Source organism: Alligator sinensis, unplaced genomic scaffold (genome assembly GCF_000455745.1).
Source record: "Alligator sinensis unplaced genomic scaffold, ASM45574v1 scaffold551_1, whole genome shotgun sequence".
Lineage (NCBI taxonomy): Eukaryota > Metazoa > Chordata > Crocodylia > Alligatoridae > Alligator > Alligator sinensis.
In genome coordinates, this window is record NW_005842526.1 from 471,399 (window position 1) to 485,340 (window position 13,942).

At 51.9% G+C, this 13,942-nt stretch overlaps 2 protein-coding genes across 4 annotated transcripts in view; both read right to left on the reverse strand.

The window, feature by feature from the left end:
• The window catches only part of BIN2 (bridging integrator 2), a 21,845-nt gene extending 20,905 nt beyond the window's left edge, over positions 1-940 (reverse strand). Inside the window, exon 1 of the mRNA XM_006031721.2 lies at positions 817-940. Within this exon, the coding sequence (XP_006031783.1) occupies positions 817-894 (78 nt within the window). The 5' untranslated portion in view covers positions 895-940. The remainder of the gene's footprint in view (positions 1-816) is intronic.
• A 4,153-nt stretch (positions 941-5,093) lies between these two features.
• GALNT6 (polypeptide N-acetylgalactosaminyltransferase 6) overlaps positions 5,094-13,942 on the reverse strand; it is a 31,745-nt gene continuing 22,896 nt past the window's right edge. For all 3 annotated transcript variants that reach the window (XM_006031723.3, XM_025213417.1, XM_025213418.1), the window contains 6 exons: positions 12,675-12,792; positions 12,235-12,435; positions 11,261-11,392; positions 8,838-8,939; positions 7,698-7,850; positions 5,094-7,177 (listed from right to left, as the gene is read on the reverse strand). In XM_006031723.3, coding sequence (XP_006031785.1) covers positions 7,064-7,177; positions 7,698-7,850; positions 8,838-8,939; positions 11,261-11,392; positions 12,235-12,435; positions 12,675-12,792 — 820 coding nt within the window. In that variant the 3' untranslated portion in view covers positions 5,094-7,063. The remainder of the gene's footprint in view (positions 7,178-7,697; positions 7,851-8,837; positions 8,940-11,260; positions 11,393-12,234; positions 12,436-12,674; positions 12,793-13,942) is intronic.

Genomic DNA, 13,942 nt, shown 5'->3' on the forward strand with positions numbered 1-13,942 from the left:
CAGATGGAGCGACGAGGAGAGCTGGCTTGCTCCCAGATCGAAGTCACTGCAAAAACGCTTTCAGGGACACGGCACTCGAGAGTAACAAGCAAATGAGGCGACTGAAACCAGCAGAGAATAGCTTCATGTCTGCCCACTTCCTGAGCCCAGGCCCCCTTCTTCCTGGTGCAGGTCATGCGGAGGTTAGCCAAATGGGCTCAAGAACTCCAGTTTCCGACCCGCCTCGCTCTGGGCTTGCTCCGCTTTGCCAGGCCCTTCCACCCCTGAGAGGCAACCATCCCTCAAGCAAACGGCATCCAAGGCAGGGACATTTTGAGTGACAAGTCTCTGCTTTCGAGAAGGTTTGGAGGGAAACAAGAGCAACTTGGCTCTGCAGAGACCTTCCCAGAAAGGCCACCTGCCAAGCCCCTTGTTGGAACCGGACACGGTGCCCCGTGTGAAGTTAATCCTGACCAAACCTATCCATCCCCCCAAGGCCCACGTCCTCTGGGTGAAAGTGCTTCCTACATACAGCTCCCACCAGTGCAATGCAGTTCACTGGGAGCAGGCCATCACTCCTCGAGTCATCAAAACAACCGCGTTTTGTAAGAGTTTTCATATTACAACTCCCATAAGGATTGCAAGAGACTCTGAGGTTTTGAGAAACCCATCAAAAACACAGGGCTCAAAACCCCTCCCATCTCTCCTCTGCTCCCCATGCTACACAGGGCTAGGTTGCAGTTTGCCAGGCATCTTTGGGGCACTTTGGAAGAAACGCCTCCCTCTTAGCATCCCTTGCTAAATCCTAAGGTTATTCCAGCCTCTCACGGCCTGTACCTTCTCCTGGGCACGGCTGAATCGCTTCTGGACCTGCTTGGCAAAGAGTCCGGCACCTCCAGTCTTGCCTTCTGCCATGGCTGCAAGCTCACCGTGCAATTGCAGCTCACTGTCAACTTGTGGTTTTAAGTTTTGCTGCGGGAGGAAGTTAGAAAAGTGTCAGCTGTCACCAAGGCTCAGCATCCGCTGAACAACCCGAGCTGGGCGGGTTCTGTTTCCACCACCCAAGGGCTGGGCAGCCGACATCCACTCTGAACAAAGGAGAAGGGTATGCGTGTGTTCAGGTACTTGGGTCTGGATGGTGTTAAAGCGAGGGGCTGTAATATGCTACCTCCCCTCCCACTTTTTGAATTGTTTGAGAGGTCTGCAATGGGCTGGGGGGAAATCATCAACAAAATCATTTGGGAGGATTTGGTGAAAAGGTCCCAGAGTGAGCTCCAGTGTCCGCAGGGTCTTGAGGTCTTGTTCCCCAATCACATCCTGACGGCATCTCCTAGAACATGCTTAGCAACCAAGGCAAAATCAGGGTGGTAGTAGCAACAGGGGCATATTGGAGAAGAGGACTGGGAGCCAAGAGAGAATAATTTCATCTGTGCCACCTCACCCTAGGCATGACCTTGGACAAGTCTTTTGGGACCAGATGTCAGCACCTGCCCTTCACTAGAGCGGTGGCTGCTGAGAACCTCTGGAAATGGATGCCCTTCACGTCCCAGTGACCTTTTACTCAGGGAGGGACAACCACCTTGCTGCTTGCCTTTTGTGAACTATGTAATAACTGAACTAAGGACCAGGGTCTTGTTTAGTAGAGAGCTGCCATAGGCCCCATTTATGCATCACAACTGTGCTGCAGCCAGATCTCCTGGACATTGCACTGTAGCACAGCACAGCCCTCCAAGCCCAGTTTAGCTCCTCCGGATCTGGACTGGAGAGCCATTCCTCACGTTTCCTGCCGATACAACCACCAGGCTGTTTTGCAGCTACACTTATCTCCAGCTTACTACTTCCAGCTTCCTTTGCATTTCAGGAGCTACTGGGATAAACAGGAACATGCAGGGAGCCTTAGAGGAGCATCAGCAACTGGGCCCACAAAAGAGAGAGCTGGACCCCAGGTCATATTTGAACTGGGGGTTGTGCTGCCATGCCCGACTGAACACATTTCATCTTAGAAGCTAAGCAGTCCTGGGCTTGATTGGCTCTTGGATGAGAGACCACTGTGAAATCCCCAGTGTTGAAGAAAGTCAAACGGTGCATATTACTCATTCCCTTCTGTTACAGCCCTGCTATGCAGCGTGAAGCCTTTAGGTCTGGGAACAGCTGGTTTCAGAGCCTGCTGTTACAGAACTGCTTAAAGCTGTGCTACCAGCACAGGAGAGACCAAACATGCTGGTGGAAAGGCCGGGGAAGAGTACTAACTGGGCGCTGCCTTTTGCTTCAGTTCTGCGCAGTATTTGGAAGTGCACGCGTCTTAGGTGGCATCCGCTTGCAAGTTTTCCTCCAGCATCTGTTCAGGCACATCCAGGATGCCACCCCCTGGCTTTTATGCAGTGCTTTCCAACAGCTGATTGCAAAAGTGTTTGCATCAGTACCACCACCCTTTTTACAGATGGGTAAACTGAGGCCAAGAAGCAAAGAGACATACCCCAAAAGGGCCAGGGACAAAACCAGACCAGAACCCAGCTTTTCTGAGCAGAAAAAAAAAGAAAGAGAAACTTGGAATTTCTGTTTTGTGCATTTTGAAATTGGGTCGCTCCAATTTTGAATGGTCCCCACCCTCCGCTCCCTCCCTTCAATACACACATTTGCCCATGAAATAAATTCCATAATATTCTTCATTTGGAAGCTGACTCCTAAGGTTGCTACCGACTGACAGATGATGTGGACCAAAAAAGAGTCGCATCCATTTCTTTTTTGTGTAGCAGGATTCCCCGTGGAGCCACGTCCTTCCGGGTCCCTGGCCCTAAAGTAGTGCTAGTTAGGAGGGGATCTGAAGCAAGGTTATCCTACAAAGTGTTTACTCTGAAAATTACTTCAAGATAGTGACTGAGAACGTCCGGTCTGTCAAAAAGATCACGAACAGATACTGCAATCACACTTCATCAGCAGTTACTGTAGTTCTGCTTTTATCTTTGTTGAAGCAAAACAACACACCTGGGACTTTCCAGGGAAAGCCTGTTTAAATATAAAGCACTTACTAGTTATTGTTGCAAAGCACAGCAGCTGCCAGCCTCACTGCATCAGTGAATTATGCCAGGCAGCAGGATTCAGAAGAAATAGGGTTTTTGCCCGCCTTTGGAGAAAGCGATCCAGCCCTGAAAGGCACAAGTTAACTTGCAAGTTGGTGGATTGAACATTGTAAAGTTGAAGCAGGAGCTATCAAGCAGGATGTCATGTTACCCGTCTGTGACATTACAGGGGCTTTCTGGATGGAGGTGAAATAGGGAAGTCAAAGCAGCATCTGAATGGGGTGGGTCCTTGTGAGAGGCAGGCTCCAGGGACCGGAGCTCAGATCCAGGGTGTGTGATGTAAATTTACAGTCCTGCAGCTTTCACCTAATGGAGAATCAAATGACTTTGTGTGGATTCATTTTGCTTTGCACCTTCTGCCAGCAGCTCTCAATGCATTTGATGGGCATCAGGTGAGACTCTAAGCCACCTTGAACTCCAATGTCACGGACCACCTTGTGCCACAGAGCAGCAAAGTGAGTGGGTCAGGGTCCCAGAAAGTAGGGAGTGGCAGAGATGGAGGTAAGGCAGAAGGCTGGTTCAATGACTCAGGTACCAGCATGGGCTTTAGGGGCCATGGACAAGTGACTTTGCCTCTCTGTGCCTCTGTGAAATGAGGACAGCCCTACCCTGCCTCCTGGGGCATGGAGAGAATCAACGCAGTCAAAGTAACCAAGGATGCGTCTACACTGTGGTGCAGTGCTACTCAAGCTAGCTTGTACTGCTGCCATGGCTTGCTGGCTTCCATGCAGTTTTGCATGGGTTAATTCACTCTGCAGCCCTCTCTGTGCTGTGTCCAAAATCCAAGCCAGCTTGTTTAAACCCAGTGGGAGTCTCTCTCCACAGAGAGAGTTTCATCTGCAGCATGGACCTACTCCAGACAGACAGACGTTAAAGTATGTCTGATGGCACTGACTACCGAAACGGGGCAAGCATCGACCTGGAAGATGGCATAGAGTGCACCCTCAGCAAGTTTGCAGATGACACCAAGCAAGAGGGAGTCCAGTTTTGGGCCCCCCACTATAGAAAGGATGTGGACAAATTGGAGAGAGTCCAGAGAAGGGCAATGAGAATGGTTAGGGTGCTGGGGCACATAACTTATGAAGAGAGGCCGAGGGAACTGGCCTTATTTAGTCTGGAGAAGAGAAGACAGAGGGGATTTAATAGCAGCCTTCAACCCCCTGCTGGGGGTCCAAAGAGGACGAAGCTGGACTGGTCTCAGTTGGGGCAGACGACAGACAAGGAGCAATGGGCTCACGTTGCAGCAAGAGAAATTGAGGTTGGATATTAGGAAAAATCTCTATCACTAGGAGGGTGGTGAAGCACTGGAACAGGTTACTCAGAGAGGTGGTGGTGTCTCTATCCTTTTAAGACACAGGTAGACAAAGCCTTGGCTGGGATGATGTAGTTGGGGCTGGTCCTGCTTGCAGCCAGGGGTTGGACTAGATGCAACCTCCTGAGCTCCCTTCCCACCCTCATTTTCTGTGATTCTACGTGAAACTCAAAGGGAGCCTCTGCTGTATGCACTTGACACCTCTGCCTGGCCGCTGGGTGGCACCAACGTCCCAGTCAAAGAGGCACCGTGGTGCAAGGAGCCTCCAGCTGGCGCCATGGGGAAGAGCCTGTGATTTGCTCACTGCACAGTCCCGGGTTCCTGGCTGAATCTGGTGCTCGGTGCCTGCGGACGGCTGCAGCAGGAGCCTTCCTAAAGGCTGTTTTCCAGCCCCCTGCACTGCGGGGAGGCTCTGCCCAGCTAGCCCCCAATCTAGGCCGAGGGGCAACATTTTTATTTTCTCACCCACCCCTGGAGAAGCCATCCCATCTCGCAGGGAGTAGGAAACTACCTGCCACAGCGGAGCTATACCAGAGCCAGGCTCTGAGCCCTGCCTTCTAGGGCTGCAAAGGGGCTTTCATCATCCTTCCATACCAAAACAGGGTCTCCCAGTGTCACTCCTGTTATTAGATTTTAGTGGGTGCAAATATGGAAGACTCCGATCTTGCACATTCAAAGCCAGGAGCTCATACACCTGCCATGTGCCTCAGCATGGAGGTCCTTGGGAATTTGCCATCTTCAGGCATCATCCAAATCACTGCATAGCCAGCGGTTTGTTAAAGGCATCTTGCCAGACAGAAATCAGCAACGCATGCAGGGCTCAGATATAGTGCATCACAGCCCAGCCACCTATTCTGCTTCTGCCTTGCTTGCACAGGCTGTAAAGTCTCCTGGGACAGGGGCTAGGGGGGCTTGCACAGTGCCAACTGCAATGGGGACTGGGTCTTGATGATCTTTAGGTACTAAACATAAGAAAACATCTGGCTTAATACTGGCACAAGAAGGTCCCGCTGCTGCACGCTGAGCATCTGCTCCGAAGGAACCAAACCCAGACGGGACTCTTCAAACAAAACAATGTCTCTTTATTTTAGGTTCATGCCATGTGGATCCAAAATGCAGGGCACATTCCACATTCCTGGGAGGGCTTCTGACTTACAGGAGAAGCAGAATCATTTGGAAACTAGTGTCAACTACCATATTCAAGTCTAAACACTTAATAAAAACCAAAGGTATTTCTTCTGTTCGCTTTGCGGCTGCATTGTCTTTCCATTGGAGGTTTAAAGAAAAACACCAGTAGAGAAAAATCCAGCTGCATGGATTGAAACAGGAGGTAGAAGGTGGAGGAAGGTGGTGGTACCAATAATGCCAGGAGAGTTTAAGCTAGAACCCCAGTGCCCTTTGCCCAACTCAGAAGAAAGTATGGTCTTTCTGGACTGGACTCACCAGGGATCCCATAAGGAAAGCCACTAGCGCCTCCACTTGTGTGTTTTCTAATGGAAAACTGGTGAGGAAGCATCATGGCAGGGAAAGGGTCATGAGAAGTGAAACGTTGATGCTGATTTAAATGATGTTTTTTTAAAGGAGTTTTTCTTAAACCCCAGTAATCACAGCAGGCAGCCCAGAGTAAAAGTGGCACCAAGTGTTTCATCATGCTGGCACAGGTGATCTGTTATCAGGAGTTGCTTCACCGCAACAGGTAAACCAGTGTTTTATGTGCATTCCTCCCACCTTCGCCCCCCATAGTGACAGTCTATTGTTTAATGCCATCCATCAGCATCGTCTCGCAAGCTCCTACAGGCTCCATCTCCCAAGGCACACCACCATGATGCAGCGCCGCTGCCAGCTCTCTCGACAACCTGCGCCCCAGCACGGGTCAAGAAAAAACGATGAATCATCTCTCCTTTGGGGATTAGCTGTACTGAGAGGTCTTTCATTTGCAATGCGGTTAGTCCTCTTTGCCTCCCTGGGCTGGCAGGAGCGCCTCGACCCGGGGGAACGCACACACTGCACAATGTCTGGGGAGTCGCACAGCAACAGCGCACCCAGTGTCAGCATCTGAATGCAGCTGTTACCTCCTACCGAGCCACGGTGAACAGCTAGGGTGTCTGCAGAGAGGATGCTGCACATCGTTCCTCTGCAACGCTTCCTTACGTGGCCCTGATTTGCCTTTGACCATATTCCACCTGCAAGAGCGTAACAACAAGTAGCTGCCACAAGCATCATCTTTGGCATGAGACAGCTGGCAACACCTCCTCAGCGGGATATTGGATTCGGTCTCTTCCCCCGGTTCTTGTGGCTCGCGATCCAGCTGCTCCGGGATGGTACATGGGATCGATTGTTTTAACTGATACCGCCCTGATGGAGGTGGTCCCAAGTTCCTTGGCTTCGGATACATGATGGTTATGACACTTAGGTAGCCGCAAACAGGGAGTTTGCTCAGTCTCTCGGAAAAGCGATACAGACAAAATCTTCTCCACGTATTAGGACGTCATCTTGGTCCCCCAAAAGGCACAGAATGAACTTCAAGGCAAATGTGAACTGCAGCATATTTAAGGCTTTAGTTTCTTTTAAATAAAAGGAGAAAAAGTCTTAGCTTCCATTTCCTGAGTGCACTTGGGGATGGATATCTCCAAGTGAGATGGGCTCACTGGTTACCCTGTCCACGCTTGGGCTTTGGTCTTTGCATGGTGGCTTAGGTGAAGAACCACTGCTGATAGAGATCCAACGGGTTGCAGGAAGCCATGGCCGGGTGCTCGCCTCTCGCGGATAAACATGTGTTAGAAGCCATGTTTCTGAACAGCCGATCCTATGAGAAAAGGAGATTGGGCTGGCGTCCTCCAGAGAGCTTGAGGGGCAACTCAAACTCTGCAGAGGGAGTAATGGAGACAGGAGGAAGCAGGGAGACATACCCCACACTGGTGGCCAGCAGTGGATCCAGGAATGGGGCAGGGAGGGTGGGGCTGTCCCCCTCTGGACCGGAGCCCAGGAGGGAGGTGGGGGGGAATGGGGACAGGACTACTGCTACTGTTTGCCTTTGCCCTCCCTTCCCATTGAATTCAGCAGCCAGGAAAAGGAGCGGAGCAGCAGCAGTGCTCATCCCCGGAGCACTGGTGGGCACGAAAGCAGGAGCTTTGGGGAACCCCTGCGCTGAGATCTCACTGCCAAAGCGGGGGTGCAACCGTGTCCCCCACCCCTCCAACCCAAAGCTCCCGCGACTCAGCGCAAGAGATTCAAGGGGCGAGAAGCACTCGCCAGTGTGGCGGGGGCCCGCCGCCCCCCCCACCCGCGTCCGCGCCAGTGGGGCGGGCCCCTGCCGCTCCGCTCACCTGAGTCAGCTCCCACTCCTCGCTTTCGGGCACACGGGAATTTCTCCCCGTGAAGTGACATTCTCCCAGCTCCACCGGCCCGAAGCCGGAGCGGAGGCAGAGCTGCTTGCCGATGTTGTGCCGCAGGTCCTTCTGGGTCGTGTACTCGAAGTACTGGGAACCAAGAGCAGAACAGGGAGAGATGAGGCAGCGCCGTTTGCCTCTCGGATTGCAACCTTATGCAACAAGACCCCACCTGCCTTCCACGGCACCACCACCAGCGCCCGTCACTCCCTTCGCAGAATCGGAGAACATGAGGGTTGGGAGGGACCTTAGGGGGTCACATCGAGTCCAACCCCCTGCTCCAAGTAGGACCTGCTGCCTGCCCCCACTCCACTACTTTCCCCCTATTGCTGCTTTCCCCACAGTGCGGGGAATGAATTTAAGACGACCCCCTGGTAGTTAGATTCTACACATGAAAAATGATAGCAGATTCATAATTTTCCACGTACAGTAACTAATTATCGGGGGGGTCATCTAATTAATGGATTCGAGAGTTAATATGATCAGTTTATCTTGTTGTTGCCTGCTCCTCTGGAGGGAGAGGCAGGCAGGGAAAAAACAGGCCACTCTCAGATGCCTTCAACTCCCTGAAAGGGGGCTTCCAAAGAGGATGGAGCGAAATTGTTCTCAGTGGGGGCAGATGACAGAACAAGGAGCAATGCGATCAAGCTGCAGCAAGGTTAAGTTTAGGTTGGATATTAGGAAAAAAATTCTCACCAGGAGGGTAGTAAAGCACTGGAACAGGTTACCCGGAGAGGCGGTGGAGTCTCTGTTCTTGGAGGTTTTTAAGATCCGGCTCGGCAAAGCCTTGGCTGGGATGATGTAGTTGGGGCTGGTCCTGCTTTGAGCAGGGGGTTGGACTAGATGTGATCTCCTGAGGTCCCTTCCCACCCTTGTTTTCTATGATTCAATGAATCCGCAGAGGACCGAGAAGCACAGAACATCACTGATGCATTACAGCTTCTGCCTCTACTGGGGGGACTTCATTGGGCATCACTGCAGCCTCGACTGGTGCTGGGGTTCCTCCTTTCCCCAGTGGCTTCCCCAGGGAGATGGGGACTGCTGAGAAATGGCCAACCAGCTTCCTCCCCTACAAACCTGATTGCCTCCCATGCCGTGACAAGGGTACATGATCAGCGGCTTCCCTCCGTGGTTGTTTTCACCGACATCCAAGCAGCTCTTGGTGCCTTCATTTTTAATCTGTAAGCAAGAAGACCAATCAAATTGTGAACAGCTCAGGTTGGAGGCATCTTCCCTGTCTTCTGCCATTAGGGTCTGGCTCAAGGAGCAGGCTCTGGACTCCACGCTGAACCCGAGAAGGCAGCTCAGAAAGTCCCACTGCACACATTTATTCTTTAGGGACTAGGAATTTGTGACTGGGTGTTGCTCAGGGGTCTAGGATCTTGCCATTGCTGTTCCCTGATGGAGGAATTATTTAGACCGAGTTTTGCAAAGCCAAAAAAGCATGCATCACCCAAACTGTACTAGCAGCTTTTGCCTTGAAGTTCACAAAGGCAGGGATCCTCTTTGTGTCTTGCATTTGTACAATGCCTGGCACAGTGGTCCATGAGTAGTACTAAAGTAGCATCTACAAACCCAAGGAGACAGTTCAGCTTAACCAGTGGGATGTTCTCTTGTCTCAGCTTCTTAATGCCTGAAGAGGGTACGGTCTTTCATGTGGCTCTGTTTTCTCAGGCACTGCATGTATTTTCACAGCAGGACTAGGTATTTTGGGCCAGCTAATGCCAAGAACTCCTCATGCTATTTGCAACTGAGCGGGCATCAGTCTCTATCAACTGGGCTTACCAGACTCGAGTACAGTAAGCACTTGGAGACCAGCCCTGCAGGTAATAAGTCACCTGCCTCCTGGCTACACCTGTACTCAGGAATGTCAGAGAGAAGGGTTTGGTCCAGATCAGAATCACGACTTATCAGCTCTGGTCTGGTTAGTCAAAGAACCGGCCTTGCCTGTTCCTGTCAAAGAAGAGTGACGGCCTTTTTCAAATGCTTCTAACTCTCTTATTGCGAGCTGGAATGAGCTCTGCTCTTCGATTCTCACTCTGCAGGACAAGCCCAACCTGCATGTTTCTTTTCCCCTTGAGGCAGTTGGCCAGGTCTGGCTGAAGACACCAGCTATTATTAGCAGCAGTGTGAAAAAAAAATCCCCTTACTCTGCTTGGCAAACCAGTTAGTCTCTAAGGCTGCCCTGTCCTGCCTTATGCCTGACTTTGGATTAACACCTCTAACCACCTCTGTGCTTAGAGATTTAGAGAGCCAACTTTCTCAGCTGGGATGATATAAGCTTATGTCAAATGCTTAACAGGTTGGAACTGAACAAACAGCCTGCCTGCCTACATTGGAAACTTCTCCGCAGTTTGTTTAACTAGAAGGCAAGGCCAATGTGTGGAAATCTCAAAGCACGTGGAAGTCCATTGAGCCCTGAGTTTGCACTAGATCTGCGCAAACAGGGTGACTACCTAGCCCTAATTGGGAGGGACAGTCTCAGAATGGGAACATCCAGGCTGCACGACTCCAAGACAGGATTTGTCCCGGATTGGCAGCATTGTGCAGGGATCCATGGGAAACGGTGCGTTTCCCCTTGCAGGCTGGCAGCCAGGAGCAGGACACAGGGGCTGCCCGTGCATATGCACACCTGTACACATGTATATGGCTGGGAAATACAGCCCAGCAGCCTGGAGAGCAGCTCCCTGTAGAGTAAGTCTATGGGGGGGGGGAGGGAGGGGGCAGATTGAGGCCCCCTGGTAAGGGAGGGAGTGGGGCTGGGTGCACTGCCCAGCTAGGGTGGCGTATGGGGCATGGAGCGGGATGGAGCTAGGGTGACTCATCCAGGGGTTATGGGACATGGATGGACAGGGCATGGCCCAGCCCTGTGGGGTGGGGTGGGGTGGGGAGAAGGGATATGGCCCCAGCCCCATGGGGGAAGGCAGCCTGGCTCAGATCTGCAGGGGGAGGGGGCATAGCTTGGCCCCAACCCAGCCCCACAGAGGAAAGGGGACACGGCCCAGTCCATCCAGCATGGGGGAAAGGCATGGCCTGGCCTCATGCAGCCATGGAAGCAGGGGGAGATGGCGTGACCTGGCCCCATCTTGCAGCACGGGGATGGCGGTTTAAGAATTTGTGTGGGAGGGTAGCTGTATTTATTGCCACCTTTCCCCTGCCACCAAATTCCCTGATCCATGGGGACACCTATGGTTTCACAGGCCACATTTGGCCCGTGAGCCAGAGGTTAAACACCCCTGGTCTAGAGAGTTTCCTTTGTGGCTTGCCCTTCTCAGTGGATTTTTGTGGGCTCCAGAGCATGAGACCCCGGCAGGGAGGATCCTGCAGCAGCACCAGTGTGCGTCTACCGACCTGACCTGTGTCTAGGAAAGTTGGGTCTTCCATTCAAGTACTAACCGGAGCCAACCCTGCTTAGTTTCCAAGATCAGGCGTGTTCGGGGTATGGGAAGTGACATTGAACCAAGGGAAGCAAGCGGGAACCCAGAGCCACGTGCACTTACTGCTCCGTAGAACGTGGGGGTCAGGTCTGGGATGAAGATCTCGGGGTAGATGGTTTGGAGGTACCAGGTGAAGTTCTTGCAGTGCAGCTGCTGTTTGAGGTTGAGCCTCTCTGTAATGTCACCATACGTTTTCTATCAACAAAATCAGGCAAGAAAATTAAACTGACTTCCATGGAAAGCAACCATACAAATCCCCGCATGCCCCTTACCAGGCTTCCCACCAGGCATTAGAAAGGCAGGTCCCATCTTGGCCCTTCTTGGGAATCTATATCTTTCCTTCTTAGCACGCTAAGGAGGCAAAACAGCCCCAAAGGGGAAGTCTCCCAGGACAATGCGTCACTGGAAAACACGGCTCAGACAGCACAAGGCATTTTGGATCCAGTCCAGATTTGGGCCCCGATAAGAGACCAGTGAAAAATGCAAATCGTGGTTTCTTGACAAACCCAGAAAAAAAAAAGAAATATAATTTTTATTTGGCACAAACACAAAACACATGGAAAGCTTCCTTTATGATCAAGCAGATTGTTTTGGCTCCCCCAAATCCTTAGTTTCAGTTCTGACCTTTCAAGAAAAAAAAAATACATTTGAGAACTAATAATGTCGAGAGCAAAAAACCCAAAATATTCTGGGTCTGAAAGCGCAAAAATCTGTCTGCTTCGAATGTCAGAATCTGGATGCTGCTGAAAATGAAACACTGGAGGAACCAAAATGCATCGCACTGTGTTTTGTTGTGGCCAAATCTGCATTTGCCACAAAAAAAAAAAGAGTGAGAGCAAAAAATATTTGCCTCATTCTGATCTGGACCCAACTGGTTGAGTGGGAATTGGGCACAGCCCCCTGTCCTTTGATGCAATGGTCCCACCATCTTTACCGGGACCTTGAGGATGACGCTAAGGATCGATGCCCAGTCAAAGGATGCCACCTTCTCTGCTGAAGAAGGCAATGGAGGTGACATCTAGAACCAGGCTCCTTACCTCCTTGGCCATCTGTGCGGCCTGCTGGTTCCTCCTGTAGAAGATTTCCTTGTAGTCGTCCATCCAGACCTCCGCCAGACGCACCTGGTTCCGGGAAATGACTTGCGTTCCCTTTGGGAAGGTGTGAGGGCTCTTGGAGCGAAACACGTGCCCCACGACGGAGCAGGGGAGGATCTCCAGCTGCCCCCCACACTGCCAGACCTGCAGCAGGAGGAAGCCCCAAGGACAACAGCTTTCAGAAAGAGCCTCAGCCAAGCCAAGCTTTGCTCCAAGAAAGGGAGCGATGTACAGAACTGGACCAGCCCGAGGCCTGGTAGCACGTGCTTTGGGCTGTTTTATTACAGCATGTAGTGTGATAGCACCTTCACACACACGTGCGACCTGGAGCTGCACTCACAGCTTGCAGTTAAGAGCCGTTTAACATTACCCCTTGCTCTTACCCTGAAGGACATTTCCACGTTCTCCCCTCCCCAGATCTCCATCTGATCGTCGTAGGAGCCAATGTGTTCGAAGTAGGACTTGGAGATTGAAAAGAGGCCACCGGCGAAGGTCGGGGACCTGAGGGGACACGGGAGCAGAGTGTAAGGAACAGCATGGAGCGCTCTTCCATCGTGCTTCTTGCTGCTCCGCCTGGCGAGTGTATTGTCTCCAGCCTATGGAGGAGCACTTGGGGGCTGAACTTTGCTGCAGCTGCTCGCCTCCATAACAGCATTGCATTAGTCCGTTCTTTGCATTACAGAAGGACGAGGTTCTCCCCCACGGTCAGGCCCCTTTAAGAGCCATCTGCAGGTGACTTCCCCAAGGACATGTCAAGTCACGGCTGAAAATCCCTATTGTTGCTTCTACTATGGTAGCATCCAAAACATCTGTTTCCAGAAACGGGTAGGGGTAGGGATGGTGTCTAGAGCGCTCTACACCCCAGCCAACTGTTGCAAGATAGCACAGTGCCACCCCATCTCCAAGTGCTTTGCTTGGGTTGCTTCCCAGAGACAAACATCTGTCCTCATGGCTAAAGAAAAGCAGAGCATTTGCAAAGGCCTTTAATGGGAAAGGCTGGTCCAGTTCTCTCCTCCGGTTCGGTTCCCTGCTCCGGTGGGCTCTCTGTTGGACCATGAACAGTTACTTGGCCTCTCTGCTCTGCAATGTGGGGATCCCCAGCCTGCCTCAGAGGAGGGGCTGGGGAACAAGGGATTACATACCCGAAAGAGAGAAGCTAAGGGTTGACACTGGATGTGCCTGGGACCCAGAGGGCTGGTCACTGGTCCTCTCTTTGGGACAAGGCAAAGCCTGGGGTATCATCACCGAAACCCAATAGCAGAATGGAGAGGCAGAGCTGGAGGCCGCGCAGTGACTGAGCTTTTCATACCAGTTTCCCTTTCTAATCGCTTGCATCTGATCTCTGGACAAGGCTGGAACAGACACTGGCTTTCAAAAGACAAGAGAAGAAAAGCCCGCACTGAACGAGGAGCCAGTGGAGATTAGATGCTGCTGGAAGCTGAGTTACCGGCCTTCTTAAAAGGGACCTTTATTGAGGCCGCAACGTCTCCCATCTGACCTTCGCACAAAGCGGAGCTGTATTCCAGGCCAAGGGATGGGGTTGCGAGGGCCAAAAGCTGGTGTTGAATGTCTTTGCTTGGGAATTCAAGGTTGTTCTGCTTTTAAAGGGCCGGAGGCTGGCTACCCTTGTCTGTCGCTGCCTGTGCCAGCT